Source organism: Cyprinodon variegatus, unplaced genomic scaffold (assembly GCF_000732505.1).
Source record: "Cyprinodon variegatus isolate N-32 unplaced genomic scaffold, C_variegatus-1.0 Scaffold237, whole genome shotgun sequence".
Taxonomy (NCBI): domain Eukaryota; kingdom Metazoa; phylum Chordata; class Actinopteri; order Cyprinodontiformes; family Cyprinodontidae; genus Cyprinodon; species Cyprinodon variegatus.
Genome location: NW_015150690.1, coordinates 750,088 through 771,396, shown reverse-complemented (window position 1 = coordinate 771,396; position 21,309 = coordinate 750,088). Strand labels below are relative to the sequence as shown.

General features: G+C 39.0%; 1 protein-coding gene across 1 annotated transcript in view; it reads left to right on the top strand.

Annotated features, from left to right (window-relative positions):
- The window catches only part of lgr5 (leucine-rich repeat containing G protein-coupled receptor 5), a 68,942-nt gene extending 54,473 nt beyond the window's left edge, over positions 1-14,469 (top strand). The window contains exons 10-20 of the mRNA XM_015381618.1: positions 2,926-2,994; positions 5,725-5,796; positions 5,918-5,983; positions 6,262-6,333; positions 6,942-7,013; positions 7,120-7,245; positions 8,626-8,768; positions 9,497-9,580; positions 9,789-10,032; positions 10,112-10,272; positions 11,447-14,469. Of these exons, the coding sequence (XP_015237104.1) occupies positions 2,926-2,994; positions 5,725-5,796; positions 5,918-5,983; positions 6,262-6,333; positions 6,942-7,013; positions 7,120-7,245; positions 8,626-8,768; positions 9,497-9,580; positions 9,789-10,032; positions 10,112-10,272; positions 11,447-12,138 (1,801 nt within the window). The 3' untranslated portion in view covers positions 12,139-14,469. The remainder of the gene's footprint in view (positions 1-2,925; positions 2,995-5,724; positions 5,797-5,917; positions 5,984-6,261; positions 6,334-6,941; positions 7,014-7,119; positions 7,246-8,625; positions 8,769-9,496; positions 9,581-9,788; positions 10,033-10,111; positions 10,273-11,446) is intronic.
- Positions 14,470-21,309: the final 6,840 nt, after the last annotated feature.

Genomic DNA, 21,309 nt, shown 5'->3' with positions numbered 1-21,309 from the left:
TATCCAATAAAGGCCTGGACCGCGATGCACTTGAGTGAAATAAAGGCCCGGGCCTATATTAGAGAATTTACGGTACATATAGTATCTATTCAGTATATATATACTACTCAAAAAAATTAAAGGAACGCTTTGTAATCAGAGTATAGCATCAAGTTAATTAAACTTCTGGGATATTGATTTGGTTAGGTATGCAGCAGAGGGACTGCTGGACAGGGCAGTAGAAGGTCTATAACCCATCAGCAGGACCGGTATCTGCTCCTTTGTGCAAGGAGGAGCAGGAGGAGCACTGCCAGAGCCCTAGAAAATGATCTCCAGCAGGCCACTGGTGTGAATGTCTCTGACAAACAATCAGAAACAGACTTCACAAGGGTGGCCTGAGGGCCTGACATCCTCTAGTGGGCCCTGTGCTCACTGCCTGGCACCGTGGAGCTCGACTGGCATTTGCCACAGAACACCTGAATTGGCAAGTCCGCCATTGGCGCCGTGTGCTTTTCACAGATGAGAGCAGGTTCACCTTGAGCACGTGTGACATACGTTAAAGGGTTTGGGAAGCTGTGGAGAACTTTATGCTGCCTGTAACATATTTCAGCATGACCGGTTTGGTGGTGAGTCAGTGATGGTCTGGGTAGGCGTATCCATGGAGTGACGCACAGACCTTTACAGGCTAGACAAGGGCACCCCGACTGTCATTTGGTATCGGGATGAAATCCTTGCACCCATTGTCAGACCCTTTGCTGGTGCAGTGGGTCCTGGGTTCCTGCTGGTGCACGACAATTTCCCGACCTCATGTGGCGAGAGTATGCTGGCAGTTCCTGGAGGATGAAGGAATTGATACCATTTATTGGCCCCCACGCTCGCCTGACCTAAATCCATGTCACCTCTGGGACATTATGTTTCGATCCACTTGACGCCGCCAGGTTGCACCTCAGACTGTCCAGGAGCTCAGTGATGCCTTGGTCCAGATCTTGGAGGAGATACCCCACAACGCCATCTGTGGTCTCATTAGAAGCATGCCCTGATGTTGTCAGGCATGCATACACGCATGTGGGGGCCATACAAATTACTGAACTCCATTTTGAGTTGCAAAATGGACTAGCCTGCTGAATCATTTTTTCACTGTAATTTTTGGGGTGTCTTTGAATTGAGCCCTCTTTAGGTTAATAATTTTCATTTCCATCAAAAGATGTGGCATCCTTTTGTTCCTAAAATATCACCAAGTCCACATCAGTAGAAATAAACAGCATGATTTTTAGCCCCATTGAGATCTGATGTGTTTTCAAAGTGTTCCTTTAATTTTTTTGAGCAGTGTACATACTATGAGAATATTCCATTACGCTTAACCCCACTAAGAATATTTAAATGCACTAAATGATTTCAAAAAAATTCTTGTAAAACATTTATTTTTTATATAAGTGTATGTCAATGGTTGCTAGCACATATCGACTGTGTCTGAGGGTATTTTTATTTTTATTTTTATTTTTTAACAAACTACAAATGTTTAACCAGCAGTTATTTCCTGACTTTTATGTTTGTATTAAGTTGGTTGCGAAGTTGTCTTTGACTAGGCTAAGGCTAAGTTCACAAATAGATACAAAACAGAGTTTGTGAATGTAACCAAAAATGGAAATAAAATGCTTTGTAATGTTACATACAGACTGCCGCCATTTTGGATTTTTAGGTTACTTGGAAGTTTCTGGACTTCCATTTTTAAAAGTCAGCCTTTTTATCTTGTGACTTGTCAAATAACAGTTTGCTGTTAAAGCTATGCCAAGTCATGACAACAGATTTTTCCTTCATATATATAGCTGTTTTCCAAACTAAAACAATATGTCAAGAAAATTGTGTGTTTTGTACGGAAGCTGAGAGCAGTCATAGTCAACTTTTTTTTACCTATGTTTTCTCGAGATACCGACATAACTATCTCATTATCACATTTAAAAGGTTGTTTTCTCGAGATAACAAGATAATTATCTCGTTATCACAAGAAAACAGTTATTGATTTCTCGAGATAACAAGATAATTAAGCTGTATGAGTAATGAATGAGGCAGGCCAGCAGCCCTGGATTCCCAGTCCATCCATGCCTGCGAGGCCCGTAGTTGTGCAGTTGTGGTACAGCGTGTGCACAAATAATAAATTTTTTAGTTTCCTATTTCTTTTCACTCATTCTCAGGTCATGGTGGATGATTGGATTGCATAGAATAGAGTAGAAAAAACATCTGTCTTTCAATGAAAATCTTTAATCTGGACTCATTTTGAGGGTTAATGCATCTTATACCTGTTAACACCAGGGCTGTTCAGAAAACACCCGGCGCAAAGGCACTGGAGGCATAGGTCTTATTGCTTATAAATCAGAAGTAAAAGCAAATCATCAAACCAACAACTTCATCTTGTTACCTAAAAGTTAAACACAAGATTATTTTCATAATTGCACATTGGCTGCCATGGCTTAACTTATAAATCCTCTCCCGCTGTTGTGGTATTGAAGGATGTAATCAGTTTTAACACACACCAATCATCTCGTTATCACGAGACAATGGTTTTGTTACAATTAGGTAATGAGAAAATTAACTTGTTTTCTTGAGGAAACCTTCTTGAAAAAGTATCCGAGGGAAACGACCGCCCTCGGCTTCCGTAGTTTATCTTCGCCTGTGGTGCATCAAAAATGTTCACATCTAGGTCGCATTAACAGTATGATTCCTCTCTGCACTCCCAGAGTAGCCAGTTGAACCTCTGAGCTTGTTTTCACCCACAGGCGGAAAGTAAAAGGTCAGTTTAAGGTGACTCAGTATTTAGCCCGAGCCTCATTAAATCAGGTGCTAATTACACAAAGAATGTAACTCAGAAACTGAAAGGCGGCCAGAGTATTTTCTGTTTCCTCCAAATCTGCTTCTCCCAGCTTGAACTCTGCCTGGTTTTTCTCTCAGATCTCTGAATGGAGCAGCAGAACTCACAGAGTTTCCAGATCTGACAGGAACCAAGAGTCTGGAGAGCCTGTAAGACGCACACACACACCCTCACAGGAATGTTTCCTTTCTATTTGCTGTTGTAGCTCACATCACTGTGGGGTTTCAGAACTAAACACCAAATCAAACTGTTTTTATTAACACTGCAGTTATTATCCTATCTAGCAGGCTGTAGCTTTATTTTTCTGCAGCCCTGGCCTGAAATTAAAATACATTTTTTTCCCTTCCTGTAGTGGGCCAAATTTCCATGTCATAATAAACATTTTACACAGTTTATTTTCATGTAATGTTCCATCCAAACTCCTTTCTGAAGGTGGTGTGTTCAACTGTAACCAGTAGGTGGAAAAACATATTGCAACCAAACAAACCATCCCACATTTTTCTATTGTCCAGCTTTAAAATTAGCATTTTCTGTGGTTCCAAAAGCTTTATCCTCTTACAGATTTCTTCTGTTTTGTTGTCACACTTATAATGTTTCAGTTGATTAATCTGTTTAAATTCAATGTTTTAGTTAATCAACTAAAACATTTTTTGAAAAGGATGATTTCTTTTTAGGAAATAAGCTGTAAAACCAACCTTGACTTTTGGGGAGATTAAATGTTCCCTTCGTTTTTTAAATTATGGATTGACTTTGATTAAGCTACATTTTTTAAAAAGGTTAGCTCAGTTTAACAAATTCAAACCCAGGTCTGATTACTACCTGACAGCAGACATAACGAATCAAATAGAATCTCTGTGATGTCTGAAAGATCTCAAGAAGCAACAATCGCCTGAAAACAACCAAAATCTCTAACTTTAGGTCTGCAATGAACCGAAGATCGATCCAGATTAGTGTGTTGCTGAGAGTAGTTTTTTTTTTTCACTCAGTAATACGAGAAAAAGATCACTGGAGAAGCCTTTGGATGCCTAATAAACCAAATGTAAAACACGTATTTGCTCTTTTTCCTCATTCAGCTGAATTAGCTTGATATTAAAGTCGTAGGGTAATTGTATTTTCAATGTCAAATCATTTTGGCTTAAACATCTATATAAATGTACTCTTTATCAGACAATATTGTCCCAAGATTTAGAAAATTTCAATTTCTAAAATAAATCCTGTCTTAAAATGTGTGTTCTTTTTCTCGTTATCTTATGCAGGCCAGTTAGTTGTACACCTAAATTCGGCCAATCATATATCACCAAACCAAACTTCTGCCGCACTGGCGTCCTCTTCCACGACAACTTTGTCCCCGCTTTCCTCCTCTAAATAAAAAAGGTCTGACGGCGGAGACTCATCCACGACCTCCGACACTAAACTCTCCTCCTCTTGCATGTTTCCTCTGTCCATAGCGTTCCTTGACAGTGTCGTTTCTAAGTCACCAATTTAGTGCTACTTGGTCCCAATGGAATTTCCCATTGGGAACCTACTAGCACTAAGTTGCTAACTGGTTAGCAAGATGCTTCCGACAAACCGGACACAATCAAACTTGCTTGCAAACCTTCCGTCACAACAATCCCGCCCCCTTGATAATCAACCAATCACATTCACTTTATTCACTCATGTAAAGTCGTGCATCACTCGGGAGAATTTGGAAATGCAAAGTTGGAACGGCCATTTCCCTACGACTTTAACACTGTGTGACTGAGAGCTAGCACGTAACAGATGCTAGTACATATCAGCTAGTAATCTAAGGTTAAATTTATTTATATTTGATCTGTTGTGGGTTTATTTAATAAACTAAGATAATTTAACCAGCAGTTAGTTTTAGGCTATTACGTTTAAACTGAGTTGGATTGCTTTTGGTTTGTTTTGGAGGCCCAAAATTGGGTGTTCAACCCAAGCAGTAAAATAAGCTAATGATTTTGTTGCTAGCTGCTGTCATCAGTAGGATGAAAGCAAGAGGATAAAAATATACCCAGAACAGAGCATGTTTTAAAACAATCCCAAACAAACATTTATATCATTAAATTCTAGTGTTGCGCCGATGCCATTTATTGGCCCTGTTACCGATATGCGATACCTGGCTGTGCACTTTCGGCCAGTACCGATACTATCTGTTTGAAATTGATGTGTGTGTATATCTGAAGAACTGCATACTACTTGGATGAAAAATAATTGCCATCATGGCTTTGTCAAGCTGCTGCCTACCTTTTTGAAGCAGGTACTAATACCACCATTTTAGTTCTGGATTAGGGCCCCACCTGATACTGGTATTGGTGCAACACTATTAAATTCCCATGTATTTATTATGATATATATATATATATATATATATATATATATATATATATATATATATATATATATATATTTTAAATATGTCATGTTTTTAGCGCTTTGGTCAAGTCTCCTAACTTGAATAAAGGCGCTATATAAGTACATGCCATTTACCATTTACCATTTAGCCTTTAAAGCATATTAAATTTTGCCTTCTAAAGCTTCTTCATCTGCAATGCTGCTCGATAACATTTAAATATGGTGTTATAATATTATGAAAAAACACAATAAAACTGTTAATTTATGCTTTTTAAGTATTTATAAGACCAGTATTGGACCAGCACTTTTCAAAATCCATGTCCAATTTGATAGATGGATCAAAATCACCGTAGCTTTAATTAGGCAGACGTTTCGCTTGTAAAGGAGATTTGTAAGCCCAATGAGACATACCTGGTTAAATAAAGGTTACATACACATATAGATTAAGTAGGACTAGATGAGGGTAAAAAGGGTATATAAACAGATGTTACAGGTTTCCTTTTGTCTGCCTATCTGTGCTTTAGGACCATCACTGGAGCTCAGATCACTTCTCTACCCGGCTTCATGTGTGAGGAGCTTCCAAACCTCCAGCTGCTGTAAGCCTCTCACCATCAAGCAGAAATGTTTCCACTTTCATGTGCTGCACACTGATCCGCTTAGGGTGTGTCGGACATCCTTGACAGCTGCTGACAGCTAAAACTGTCTTTGTGTCTGCAGCGACCTCTCGTATAACAAGATCCAGACTCTTCCAAGCTTCTCTGGCTGTGAGAGCCTCCAGAAGATGTGAGGTTTATCTTCATTTTATCTAATTAAAGCTTATCTTTCTCTTTCTGGGGTTTCTGGGTTCCTTTGTCAGCCTCTGAAGCCTGTTAAGCGCATTTATCAAGTTGTTGGTTACCATAGCAACCGGTAAAATGCATCCAGCTGTGCATCATGGGAATAATTAGCAGCGCCGTTGTCTGTTTAAGGCAAATCAGAAGGAATGAAAATGCTTTGGTGGAGGAGATAAAGGTGGACCCATGGAAAAACTGTTGGCTGATCACTGTGTGTTTGTGTTTCAGTGATCTTCACCATAACGAGATAGAGGAGCTGAGGGAGAACACCTTCACGGGGCTGATGAGCCTTCGCTCACTGTAAGGACACACGCTTTGAAGGTTTAATTAGTCCTTGGATCCTGACCCATGATCCAACTGTAATCTACTTTAAGTGCTTCCAAATGGAAGTGCCGATCTCCTATCAAGGTGGTCCGCTGGTTGGTGGAGCAGCTGCCACGACACGAAGTCAACAAGGGAGTTACCCTGCTGCTCCTGGTAGCAGTTAGCAAATAGCTAATCATCCAAATAACACCAACAAATACTGAAAATATTTCACTTTTACAACACGCATCTAGAATACAGGGAGCGCTACATTTCAGGACACTCAGGTCTCAGGAAATAATTCAGCGCTCAGGTTTCAGGGAAGAAGGCATGGGGTTTTAGGAAAAAGGTTTCAGTTGATTTAATATTAAACTTATCTGGTCTCAGGACACCACAGAGTTTTAGTGAAACTTTGACCAAACGATCAGATGTTTGGGTTTAACTAAAACACATTCTCACCTAAAAAAAAAGCATAGAATAAATAATAATGATCTCACATTGGAAACATAAAAGAAAAACATTTTACTTTTTTTCCACCAGTTCATAAACCTTAATTCAGTTATTGCCGAGTTATACTAATGTGGGATTCCTTTTTCTGCTTTTAGGGATTTATCCTGGAATCGTTTATCATCCGTGGAGCCAAACTCGTTCTTTGCTCTGACTGCTCTCTCCAAACTGTGAGTTTTCTGTTCAGTTTTTGTTTTCTGCATTGCTTTAAGGTCCTGGTCCTGTTGATGGGATTACTTTGGGTGTGAATAACTGGAGTGATTTGTGTTCCTGCAGGGACCTTTCGTCCAATCAGCTGTCTTCTCTCCCTCTTACTGGTCTGCAGAGTTTAACTCGCATTCGGCTGGTGGGAAACGATCAGCTGATGGAGTTAATACCCCGAGAAGATCTGCCACGAGTCAGGTGACGATTTACACCAAAAAGTATTTATTTGGTATTTGTCAGGTTGGGGGGAGGTTTGAGAGCAGGACCCAAATGCAGAGACTGAAGCTGAAGGTGGTACTTTAAAAAGGTCACAGCCGAAGCAAAAATTCAAAAACACAAATCCACAAAATACTGAGAACCATGAATACTCAAAACAAGGGCAAAGAAATGAAAAGAATAGGAAAATGTTCTAATTTTTTTTCTTTTTTTTATCATAAAGTGAACACTCATTAGAATCCAAGGTGAAATAAAGGTTCCAACCACCGGGAGCATGAACAAATAAAAGCAAATGTAATGATAGAAACCTTAGTCAGTTAAATAACATGCATTTTGCACATTTCTGATGTTGCTGCTGTTTTAAAATATCCATTACTGTAAAAATGTCCATAGCTGCATATTGGTTATTTAATCTCCAGATGCACATTTTTATATTGTTAAAACACTTTACATTAATTTATTGTTTATATTTTAACTCTTCACTAGTATATTATTCTTATATATTTTTCTAAGGTCCACATTTGTGTGACCATTTTTTTCTATAATATTTTTTTTTCTGTAACCACCAGAATTTCCCAGTTGTGGGACAATAAAGAGATTTTGTATTCTATTCCATAAAATGGGTAGAAGGATATAAGTAAATCTAAACAATGTATGTATAAAAAATATATCTGCAAAATTTCTTATATTCAACAACAAAAAATACTTAGTTAAGCTAATTGTGCAAAACAGAAATTAAAAAATTAAAATCCTATCAGATTTATAGTCCCCACACTGCATATATATTATAATCTGTCCTTAAATTACAGCCAAACCCATTTACCCAGTAAAAGATAAAAACCTTTAGATAAATCAAACATTACCGCCACATATCTGCACCATTAAAACAACTATCGGCACTATGACGTAATTGGCCTACGAATCTGGCCTTTGGAGGACGCAGCCCATGCATTTGAATGCAGCCCATGACTAAGCAGGAGGTGTATACATGGGAGACAGAAACAAAGACCAGGCTCATCAGCAGATTGGGAGCAGGTGTGGAGAGAGCTGTCTAGAAGGGAGCTAAGGAAAAGGAGATTGACACACAAGGGCAACAGAGGGCAAACAAGAAATGCCTAAGAACTCAAATACAATCAAAAATAACTAGAATAACACAAAATGGATATAAAACTAAAGAAAACGCAAAGACAAAACTTAAACAGAACCAAAACCATGATGGTTTCTGATTCGCTGATGACTGATTTCTTTTTTTATTACTCTGTGCAAATATAACAGGATGTTCCTGGGTGTAAATTAGCCTTTTATTGTTTATGCTGTAAAACTTCTATCAATAAATGCTAAGAGTTGCAAGTGTCTCCTCAGGGTGATGGAGCTTCCTTATGCTTTCCAATGCTGTGCCTTCATCTCCTGTGAGAAGAAAGGAGGAGAAGAAGGAGGTTTATCCTGGGAGAGGGAGGAAGCAGCAGACTCCACTGCAATAGATCCTCCTTTCCCTTCCAGCCAAGGTGAACCTCCACATCAGAGACGTTTGCACATTTAAAAAGCCCCAAAGTTCCTGCTGTGTTCCTGCAGTCCTTGTTTCAGTAATGATTGTTGTGTATGTATGTATGTATGTATGTATGTTTGTAAGTATATACACTTTAAGTGCTATTATTTAATTAAAAATAGATCCTGAACTGAAGACCAAATACAAATAACATTATTAAAACATTCAAATGTATTTATCAAAACATGGAGATACTGAATAAAAGTGTCCCGAGGACGCAGCTTTGATGGGCCTCACCTCCTCTTTCTTTGTTACAGATTTAAAACTTATATATTTGAAAATTATATATTTAAATCAAATTGAGCAGCACAAAAACGCATGTTGATGGTGATTTTATGAATTTTTTCTTTTTTTTGTGAAGTTAGTTTTTGCTTTAAAGGACCTGAGAGCTTTTGGAGTGGAGCTCTGAGAGCCAAATCTGTTTTTGAATATCTTATATCTACATTTTTGTAGAATTTAGGACATGCTTTATTGCCAAGTTCTGTTTTAGGTATTTGTTTTTGAACATTTATACTCAGTTGTTCAAATATTGGTGATTTATGTTTGTTCAAAACATATAACTGTACGAATTTAAAATTTAAAATGGCTTTTTTTGTTCTGGAGTTCTGGAGTTCTGAATGTGTTCCTTCGAGGAATGAATGGAAATGCTTTGAGTTCAGACGTTGACCTACGGCTTTATGTCCACAGTGGACCAGGACTGGGACGATTTTCTCATGCAGTTTGAAGACGAGCCCAAACCTCAACACTCTGTTCACTGCAGCCCAACTCCAGGTAACAAGAAGTTACATCAAATTTCTCATGACCCTCATCCTGCAGCGGATTGTTTTACCTTTTTAAAGTATTTCTATATAAAGACTTTTCAGTTTGTTGTACAATTTCAAACTATTGAGAACGTAGTCATCTTTTGACTAGATGAGGAGGTTTTGGTGGAGGTTGCCAGTTTGTCTGTTTTTAAAGTGACGGTTTGACTTTCTCTCAGGACCGTTTCGTCCCTGCCTCCGTCTGCTTGGCAGCTGGATGATCAGAGGCGGGGTCTGGCTCATCGCTGGAATCTCATTGGTCAGCAACGGTCTTGTGGTCCTCTCCGTCTTCTTTTCTCCAGCAAGCAGGGTCACACCCCCCAAGCTCCTGATTGGCCTGCTGGCTCTGGTGAACGGGCTGATGGGCGTGTGGGGCGGCTGGCTGGCGGCGGTGGACGCCTGGACGTTCGGCAGCTTCTGGAGGTTTGAAATGAAATCTGAGTGGAATGAAAACCACCTGATCTGTTTGCCTGTTCGGTCTTTAAATCCTCATCTGTGGCAGGTACGGGGTGGAGTGGGAGAGCAGCTCCCTGTGTCGCCTCAGCGGCTTCCTGTGTGTGTTTGCATCCCAGACCGGCCTCTTCCTGCTGACGCTGGCGGCCCTGGAGCGATGCTTGTCTGCCGCAGGTGCAACTCAGAGCAACAGAACCGAAAGCAACAACGGTGAGAGAAAACAAAATCATCCCAATCCAAGGCACATGTCACTTTAAAGCAGAGGTCATGCATTAGCGGACCGCGGTCCAGATCTGGACCCACCTGCTGGCTAATCCAGACCAAACCTGATTTAAAACATTTAGAAATTACCGCATGTTGTCTGACGACAGTGTCTAACTGAGAATCTTCAGCAGCACAATCAGGAAATTGTCTCTATACCAAACTGAACGACTGTTGTTCTCTACTTCAAAAACCCTTTAGATTTTAAAATGGGAAAATGCCTTTCTTTTTTTTTTATACATTTTTATTTACAAATTTAGTGTCTAACGTGGATTTTATTTCAGCGTTAAATTCTGTTTAAAGTAACAGATTATAATCAAAAATGTCTCTAGACATTTACTGGTTGTTGATATTCTTTATTCGGACCCCAATGATTTTAAATTGGTTACCCTTGCTTTAAGGTATTCATATCACTGTTGACGCTCTGCCTCTCTGACACACAAGACGTGGGGAACAAGTTCCTGTTCTAGTTAGCTCAACAGTTCAAGCTCCGATTGGATGTGGAGATTGTTGTGCCACAGGACTTTTACTGGATTTAGGTCTGGACTTTGACTAGGCCATTCTCAACCTTTCGGTTGAGCCTGATTCTGCTGGAGGTTTCTTCCTGTTAAAATAGAGTTTTTCCTCTCCACTGTCGCCACAAGCATGCTTAGTGTGAGGGATTTCCTTTGAGTCAATGAGTCGATGCAATCAACTGGTTTTCCTTAGATATAAAACTTTGAATCCATTTGGTTTTATGATCTGGTGAACTGTAAAGTGCCTTGAGATGACATGTGCTGTGAATTGGCGCTCTATAAATAAACTGAATTGAATTGAATTAAAATGCTTTGATCCAAACCATCATTGCATCTGTGGCTGGAAGGTGAACCTCCTCCCCAGTCCCAGCCACTCCTGAGCTGTGGATCTCTGGAGCTCCTCCATAGCGGCTGTGGGTTCTGAAAAATGTTTGCTCTTTATTTACAACATTTACATTTTCCACAATCATACAGGAAGCTGAATATCGCGGAAGGTTCTGCTCAGAACGCCTCATGTTGGAGGAAAAATCAGGAGAATTAAAGTATTGGATTTTTTATTTGTCCGAGCGAGAAATCTTTTTGTTTTAATTTCGCCTCTGTTTTCGCAGGTCACTCCATGTCGCCGCTCTTCATCCGTTTCTCCGTCTGTCTGTGCTTCCTGCTGGGCTTCATCATCACCCTGCCTCCGCTGGTGGTGGGTGAGAGTAGCTCCTCCTTCTGTCTGCCCCTCCCTTCGTCCTCCTCGTCCTCCTCCATGGCCTTTTCAGTCTCCTTGGTGCTCTTCGACTCCCTCTGTTTCCTCGTCATGACGCTGGCCTACACTCGCCTTTACTGCCATGCCGGCAAAGCTCTGCCCGCCTCAGACGAAGAGGCGGCGTTGACTCGTCACGTCGCCTGGCTGCTCTTCTCCGACTGCCTCCTTTACCTCCCAGTCGCCTTCCTCTCCTTCTCCTCCCTCCTGCGGCTCCCCGCCGCCGGGCCAGAGGCGGCAAAAGGAGTCCTGCTGCTCGTGGCGCCGCTACCGGCCTGCATAAACCCCCTCCTCTACCTCCTCTTCAACCCGCTCGCCAGAGGGGAGTTGGCAGCACTGGCGACACGCGCCTGCGTGGGTGCAGTGGCGTCTAAATTACAAAGAAGGGGAGCTTCTGGAGGACGGCCGCTGGATTCAACATACGACGAGGACGCAGAGAAGCAGTCATGTGACTCTACGCAGGCGCTGGTGGTCGTTGAAGGTGTTAAAGAGGAAGAGGAGCAGCGGAGCAAAATGCAGCAGTTGCTGTCAGTCGACCAACATTGTTAAATGGACACAAACTCCCACTTGTAGCATTTATTGGTCTCCCCTGACGAAAGCTGGAATACCCTGTCAGATTGGACCCGTGTGGAATGTCCAGGTGGAGGGTTAGCTCAGTCATTAAACATCACAGATGGTTTATTCTATCAGAACCTTGAAATTCTGTTTCACTATTAGGGTTTAAAGTGATTGGGCCTTTTTTTTTAACCTCATCTGTTCCCCTTTTCAGCCATTCTGATGTAGACTCTCAGTCTGTTTGGGGTCACCACTCTGCTTGGTCCATTGTTTGACATTTGACCCCAGAGAGGAGGTCCGCTCAGTGATCAGAGGTTCCTACCAGGTTCTGTATGGATAGATTTCTGGTCCATTAATGTTGCAAAGAACACATTTTATAAATGGAAATGTGAGAAAAGTGCAATCAAGAAATGAAACTTCAAAACGTTTCAATCCAAAACAGGTTTGGAGAGGGAATTGGCTGTTTTCCCAGATTTGTTTTCTCTCTAAAATTAAATTTACAAATTAAATTCTAGAGATTTTATATTTACTTAATGTTTACTTTTTTTCATTTTTACAAATTTTTTAATTTTATTTTTCAAACTCCACTTTTTCAGATGTATTTTTACGTTTTGCTTTCTTTTCAAATTGCATCACATTCTCTTCACTTCAAGCCCATTCCAGACGCTGGCTCTTGACCAATGAAAATGTTGATAACTTCCAGCAGACCAATAGAAATTCATCTTCTTTCCTCACTCCAGAGGAAATCCCGCCCCTAGAAGTGAAGAGAGTTTGATCAGGAAAAACGTAATTTGAAAATAATGCAATTCATGAAACTCAATCTGAAAAAAAAAATAAAAATGTTTTCTTTAAAAAAGAAAGAAATTAAAATAATAAAGTAATTAAATAAAATTCACTGCTAGTCATCTGGCTGCAAAACAAGCCCAGATCATCAGTCTTCCTCCACCGTGCCTGAAAGAACACAATGCTTGTTTAAGCATGTGTTGGAGTTTAGCCGCAGTGGATGGAAAACTGAATTCTGCTCTCTGCTGTCCTCCATCAGAGTTGGACTTTAAAGTCGAGCACGTTTCGGTTTGACGTCGGAACAACGATCCAAAGAATGGCAGAAAGTTGACCTCTAATTGGGCTAAAAAATCTGAAGTTAAATGGGATCAAACAGGATATCAATGCTGGGAAACCTTTCCAATGTGGCTGAATTACAACAATTCTGCAAAGAGAAGGGGGGCAATCATTAGAGGGATGGAGCTACCAGGTATTAGGTTTAGGGTGGAGGTCTTCAACAGGGGGTCCGCGACACCTAGGGGGTCCTCAGAGGTACTGCATGGGGGTCGCGACAGTTTTGATTAGACTTTTTTTTTTAATATTCCCCCCTGCAATTTTTTCCACTAATTGAAATGTCTTTAAATTCACATTAACATTTCAGTGTCGCAATAGTTCCTAAGATATTTTTTCCTGATCTTTAGAGATTTTTATACACCACCTCCAGTGGTAATCCAATCTAAATGAGGTCCAAAGGTCACTTAAATCCAGCCAGTTGGCTACTGGGACCAGTTTAAGATGGTTCAATGATTTTCATTCCACCCTCCCCAGCTTTTGTCAGGTGACATCAAACCTACAGGTCCAGCAAATGTAGCAGCAGCTAAAGAAGAGAAGCTCGCCATGAACTCACATTTCTAGTTTTCCTTTGTTTTTGTTTTCTTCCTGTCCAGTCTGAGACGCCGGCAGGAATCATGAAGGGTTTCGTTTTAAAAACACACTTTTACAGCAACGCGCCACCAAATGTTCACGCTAGCAGCTCGTGTTTCTGCAGGCGGGTGTGAAAACTGCAGCATGCGTGAGAGCTTCGTCACAGAGTCAAACCTCAGCCCGAAGGAGTGAGGTCATCAGGTCATCATTTCAGTCCACATAGTGACATCTAGTCTGGCCTCGTGTTCACGCCGCAGGAGGCTGCTGCATTTAAGAATCTGTTTTAGTGAGTAAACCGTGTTGTAAAAAGGCGCTACTGTGACAATCGATAAAGTGTGTAGACTGTGAGATATGTTTGTTTTTTGAGGATTTTATTGTCTGTATAATACAGCTGTTTTTTTTTAACTCTCGTCGTTTTTATGTGTCGTGTAAAGTGCTGATTGTGAACACTGTTTCTCCACAAACGTGACCTCAAATACTTTCTCATTTTCTCACCTCTCCTACATTTGGGGCAGAAACGTTTCTAACTTCATTTATTTATTTCTTTTTATTAAATTCCCACGTTATCTTTCCTTCTTTTTTTCTTTTAAAGAAATTAAACTTTGCTCTCTGTGATGTTTTACAGTAAATAAATTGACCCTAAGCTTTTAATTTGTTGTTTTTTATATATATATATAAATCTGTTTCTTTTTGCTCTTCTAATAATTATTTATTGTTTTTAAATTCTTTTTTCATTTCTTACTTCGTAATTAACTGTGGACTTGATATAATTTTTAACAAAGAAACCCAAACCAGTGCTTATGGTGAGAAACTTTAATTTAGGGTTAAAATGATAAACTTTTATTCTTTTTTTATCTTTTCTTAAAAAGAACATTGAATGTTTACAAAACAGGCAATTCTTACTTTATTCAGCAAACTAAGAGCAGGGAAAAAAATCTAATGTTTGGAGACAAATAGCAGTAAAAAACAAACAAACAAACAAAAAAAATAAATAAAGTTGACTCCTTAAATCTTGCTTTTTATGTTTTGAAAGTACAGTATTTTATAAGGTTTGCTGAAAACTTAAAAAAATCATTCAGGAACCTGAGATGCAGACCTACATGCAGACTTTTGGCCCAAACCATGATACTACAGAACCGTGTTTCTCTCTTTAATTAGTTTCTTTCCCAATGAATTGTCCAAGTTTGAATTTCAAACTTATGTTAAAGCAGAATTTGATTTATTTCTTTAATTAAATCAATTAGTTGAAGTAATCTCATTGCAATGTCAAAACAGCATACGCTGTCAGATTGACATATGATTCGGTTGTTATCAAAACTAATGTAATATTGAGTCACAATATAAACCACAGCCAATTTTTATATGATTTTAAACGTGAAAAAATAATCTTCGCGCACACGTTCTTTTTCACTACTAAAGTAACTTATTTTAGATGAATATACACTAATATAGTTTTAACTATAAAGGCTTCTTCTCTCAACATCCAGGAAACTCAATCATGTTTTAGTGCATCCGAAAAATAACAGTAAAATCAAAGCTGATTTTATTTTTTAAAGGTTAAAACAAACATGTTTTTGCTGATCTGTACGCTGCTGCTAAAATTACATTAGGGAATAATTCTCTGTTGCACATTGTGCATATTTGCACAATGTATACCGATTTGGCAGCGTATTCTGTTCTGGAAAATTTATCATAAATTACAAATGGAATCCACATTAATAAAACATCCCAGCTAATAAAATGATTTAAAGTGCAACACCAGGAGACATTCAATGTTTCTGAATCACATTTGAATGGCCTATATATAATTTTCTTCAGCAGGATGCTAGAAAATATCAACAAGTTTACAATGACATCATTATTCTGAACAGACTAAAACTGTTCGACATATTTTAATCTACAGATTATTTTCCAAATTACTGAAAGAAAATCTTTTGTATGTGATTTTAATAAATAACTTTATTCCCTTTTTTATTTTCACTAAGACCCACCCAGCATTAAAGAAAATCATGTTTATTGATAGTTTAAGGTAGTAATGCAATCATGTTAAACTAATATAATTTCCCCCTTTTTAAAGTCCTTTTAAAAAATAAAGTTGAGAAAGTAGATTGAAGTTATTTTAAATCAGGTTTTACTTTCTTCTTTCTGTATTTTTTCCAAACTTAACCAGGTTCAGTTAAACTGCCTATAAAATGTTTGCTCCGAATATTGTGACTCTGGTGTTTCTTGTGGTTTCTGGTGAAAATTTCACTGCTTGGTCCTTTTAATTTCTTACACTTTCACGTGCAAAAGAGTAAAAAGATGGATAGAAAAGAAGTGGGGAATGCCCCGCCCCGTTACGTTAAGCTCCACCAATATATGTAACCACAGCAACAAACAATTTATTGATATAAAAAAATATTTACAAAGCCTGACGATGAATGTGTGCTGTGTTGAATCCTGCTGCTTAAACAGCATTTATTGTTTAAAACGTAAATGTTTCATAGACATAACTCTTCTCTGTTCGCTCTTGTAAACCTTTGTATTGTGTTTGTTGGAGTCTAGTTTTGTAAACTTTTGCTTAAAGTTAGACATGGTGTTGTTAATAAACCAGCGATCCTGCAAACTTTGTTGATTTTTTTTATTTTATTATTGTGGTTTCTTTTTTTTTCCTAGATGGCTTCAACTGTGAGGTTTTAGTAATTACTAAATTTAATAAATTCAAGTTATTGTCTTTCTTTTCAAATTCTGAGTGCATGGATGAAATAAAGTTCACTTTCATGCAAAATTCAGAGGCCCCCTGAACGCCTCACACACCTGCAGTGTGATGTCATAGCTCCTGGAAAATTTCAGTAACCGAATAAAAATATTGAGGCCAAATTAATTGGAAAGAAGTGACTTAAAGAGAAGTTGATATATATTTTTAAATATGTCTAATGTGCTGCGTTGCCGTGAACAAAACATGTTTTGGTGAGTTAGCATTTGAGCTAGTTTATGCTACAGGGTAAACCCTTTGGGGTTTTTTTCAACTACCTTTAAAAAACTTGAAAAAAAAATGTTTTGTGCAGTGAAAATATGTACAATTATGTAAGTAATTGGCCCACCTGGTTTGGCTTGGTTAGCTAGCAGCCAAGCTAATACAGTAACACTGGCTATATTAGCCAGCGTATATTAGGGATAGTATTACTTCAACATCTTTTCTCATGAAGAAGTGAAACTTTAGGTAAAAATACTACTGAGTACCGAGTACCTTACTTCTTTCCTTTTAGAAATTCAAAAAGTATTTTCAGTATATACTCTTGGAAGACAAAACGCCACTCTATGCTAGCTTTATTTCAATGTCAGAATGGCTTAATAAACAAAACTTTTAAGGATTTTCTTGTGGCCTGCCATTAGATCAGGTTGTTTTATTGTATGTTTCAAATATGACAAAAAAATAATTGGTACATGTTTAAAAATATGCGGAAAGGTGAACGAAGCCAGTTCACCTGCAGTCCTGGAGTTTCATTTTCTTTCCTTTAACATTTCTTCAACTTCACTAATAACTTCATATGTGAGATTTTTAGATCAAATGATGACTAAACCTTTAAAATATAAGGTATAAAATTGTCTCTCCACTTTTTTAAGATGATCTGATGTGGAACAGTGACGCCATGACTCTCCATGTAACACGAAGCTGACTTAAACCTTCATTTAGCCGGAATGAGTCATGGCAGCCCTTTATTCACACTCACTGGCTGATGAATGATGATGCAGATGCGTCACTTAGCAGCCAAAGATTCAATGTTTGGAAAATCAAAGATCAAATTTTCTTTAAGGTTTTTTTTTTTCTGTTTGCTTTAAAGAATTCATCAAGGTTAATCTAAGACTGGAATAAACAAAACAGATTGGATCAAGGTCCTCATTACTACAGATACAGATTTCTATCGTCAGTCATTTGTTCAACTTCTTCCAGTTAAATCAATGAGTTCAATGAGTGCCTAATGACATCAATGGCATGATTATTAGGCATTATTCCCCATGAATTGAGAAGGGTCAAGTGTGAAGCGGCCAAGAAGCCATTAGCCACCGGTTGTGCCATATTTCAGAGCTGCAACATGTCTGGACTGCCGAGAAGCACAAGGTGCTCAACACTCAGGGACCTGGCGAAGGTAAGGAAAGCTAAAAAAAAAAAAAAGGGCACCTTTGGACAAAACACACAAAACAAGACATCAAGATAGGGCCAAGAAATATCTGAAGACTGATTCCTCCAAGGTGTTTTGGTCTGATGAAATGAGAGTGAGTCTTGATGGGCCAGATGGATGGATGGATGGGTACCAGGCTGGATCGTCAGCAAGGTGGAGGTGGGGTACTGGTATGGGCTGGTATCATCAAAGATGAGCTTGTGGGACCTTTTTGGGTTGATGATGGAGTCAAGATCAACTCCCAGGCCTACTGCCAGTTTCTGGAAGACACCTTCTTCAAACAGTGGTACAAGAAGATGTCGCCATCAATGAAGAAAAACATGATATTCGTGCAGGACAATGCTCCGTCACACGCATCTAAATACACCACAGCGTGGCTGGCCAGAAAAAGTCTAAAAGGAGAAAAATAATGACATGGCCCCCTTGTTCCCCTGATCTGAACCCCATGGAGAACCTGTGGTCCTTCATGAAATGTTAGATCTACAGGGAGGGAAAATAGTCCACCTGTCTGAACAGTGTCTGGGAGGCTGTGGTGGCTGCTGCACGCAATGTGGATCACAAACAGATCAAGACACTGACAGAATCTATGATGGAAGGCTTTAGAGCGTCATGGTGAAGAAAGGTGGCTATATTGGTCACTGATTTGTTTGTTTTTGAATGTCGCAAATGTTTATTTCTGAATTTTTTGTGGTTATATTGGTTTACCTGGTAAAAATAAACAAATGAGATGGGTATATATTTGTTTTTTATTACGTTGCCTAATAATTCTGCACAGTAATATTTACCTGCACACACAGACATCCTCATAAAATGGCCAAATCTAAAAAAAAAACACATCAACTTCCAAAAATATGATACTTTGATATTTAGGAGTCTTTTGGGTTGATTGAGAATACAATTGTGTCCCAATAATAAAAATAATCCTCAAAAATACAACTTGTCCTGGTGGAAGCTGTCATCAGACGATGGGTTTATTTTCACAATAAAGGGAAGGAATTGGTCAGAAACAACACTCTGGAAAACTGTGGAGTAGAATTATGTTGTTAGTTTTGAGGAGAATCAACAATGTGCCAACTGAAAATAACAAAAACACCATGATGGCACCAACACCATCTGAACCATTGAGATGTGACAGGATCTGGTTTGGATGTTGCAGCTGAAATCTGTTGAACTATGTTATTGTCCAGCTTTGCCTGTGAAAACTGTCCTCTCAGTTCCTTCAGATTTTCTTTCTTGGTTTTTGTTTGAGGTCTGTCCAAGGTGAAGACACCTTTCCCAAATTCACTCTTCTTTGAGCCCTTTGCCAATCCAATCCTTTTTTTCTCTCCCTTTCTTTTTATGACAAAGCTTTCTGTCTTTTACTACTTTTTTCTTGTTGCTGGCTATACCATATAATAGATCTGAAAATAAATAAATGAATAAAATATTAAATAACCACATTTGGGTATCACAGGCTTATGGCTACTGAAGCTGCTGTCTTTATATTAGACTGCCATAACGATGTCCCTCTTACCCCAAGAACCCGATCAGAGCCCCCAGACTGCCACCGTGTCGCTGCTGCAAAAAACGTGCAATTTTGGTTTACCGACCAATGTCAGTGGAGGGAGATGACCAACTTTTCATAAATACTGAGATTACCACCACAGTGACTTTGAAGAGGATATATATGACGGTAAAAATGTTACTTAGTGTCGCTTTGAAGTTGCATACCCATGTTTCATATATTTACAAAAAAGGGCAAAAATTATTTGATCCTGATGAAATAAGGTTATGTACACCAAGCATCACGTCTTAAGGTGTTTAGGTCGTCCTTCTTGGGCCTAAATCGAATTTCAGCATTAGTAGACATAACTGATAGGGTGCTATCTGCTGGTAGCATAACAGAACTACCAGAAAGGCAGCTCCATTTACCAACAACCAAACAGAGCCAGACTGTCCTGATTGTGGAAAACCAACTTATTGATAAAATAAAATTATCTACAGGTACTTTAAGTTCTAGTGAATCCTTCTCAGAAGATCCAATCAGAATATTAAGTAAGATGAAAATTCCCGTCCCTCACAAATGTGAACAAAGAAACACAATAAATATAAGAACCAATAAATGTATTTATGTTGTCATTTAAACTGAAATTACCGAGACTAAAATTAGCATTGCTATCACCAGAGATATCTAAATTCCTCTTCAGCTTAACCTTCGCTTCAGTAAATACCAACCTTCATATGTGTAACACACAAAATTACAACTAGTATACCAACAGGACGCGGTAATCTTCCAGAAAACCTTGTATGTGCCATAGTTTGGTTCTGTTATGTTTTCTTTTGAGTTTTCAGTTTTACTTTGGTCCACGTTTTCTTGTCTTAGTTGTTTGATTCTTATCTTGTTGTGTTTTCTAGTTGTTTTCAGGTTTTTATTTTTTGCNTTGTTGTGTTTTCTAGTTGTTTTCAGGTTTTTATTTTTTGCTCTCTGCTGCCCTCTTGTGTTCTCCTCTTTCTCTAGCTCTTTTCCTGCCTGCTCTGTTCACACCTGCTCCCAATCTGCTCGTTAGTCCTCTTTTTGTTTCAGTCTCCCATAAATACACTCTCTGTTCAGTTCCTCAGGGCTGGTTCCTCATCTAACTTCCTCCAACTCCGTCTCTCTGAGTCTTCCTCCTTGTGATTGTTTTCCCCCTGATGTCTCCTTGGTTCTGGTTTGTTTGACTTTGCTTCATGTTGGATTTTTGGATCTTTGGATTCCTGCCTCAGTTGTTTGTTAACTCTTCATTAAATCCACAAGAAACTCACCTCTGCTTCCCTGCCTCTGCATTTGGGTCCACAAACCTCAACCAAATCCTGACAGTATGCAACTGGAGTGAACTACTGTCATATAAATTAAGAAATGTCATATGACATGACTTTGTCCCTTTAATATATGTGAAATGAAGCTGAAATTTGGGTTAAAAGTTTGGCAGTGTACTTTAATCTAATATTATGTAGCTCCCTGAACAGAAGCCTCAGACACCTCCTCCAGCTTCTCTGGGGAAACCAGAAACATTCCCAGGCCTGCTTAGGAACATGGTATCTCCAGAGGCCAAGCTCTTCACCCCATCTCGAAGGAAGTGCCTGGTCCTAAACAGGCAGCCACCTGTATGAGGCTTTGTTCTTTTAGTAATGACCAAATTTTAGGGTAAGAAATTAACCAGACCGAGAAACTGAGATCCCCATCTTTTAGCTCAGATTTCTAATCCTAGCAGGCCCGTCACTGGTCTGCCTGTCGATCACACTGCATGAAAAGTGAGATTTTCGTCCCCGTAAACCCCCGTAAACTCCCGCAGATCTG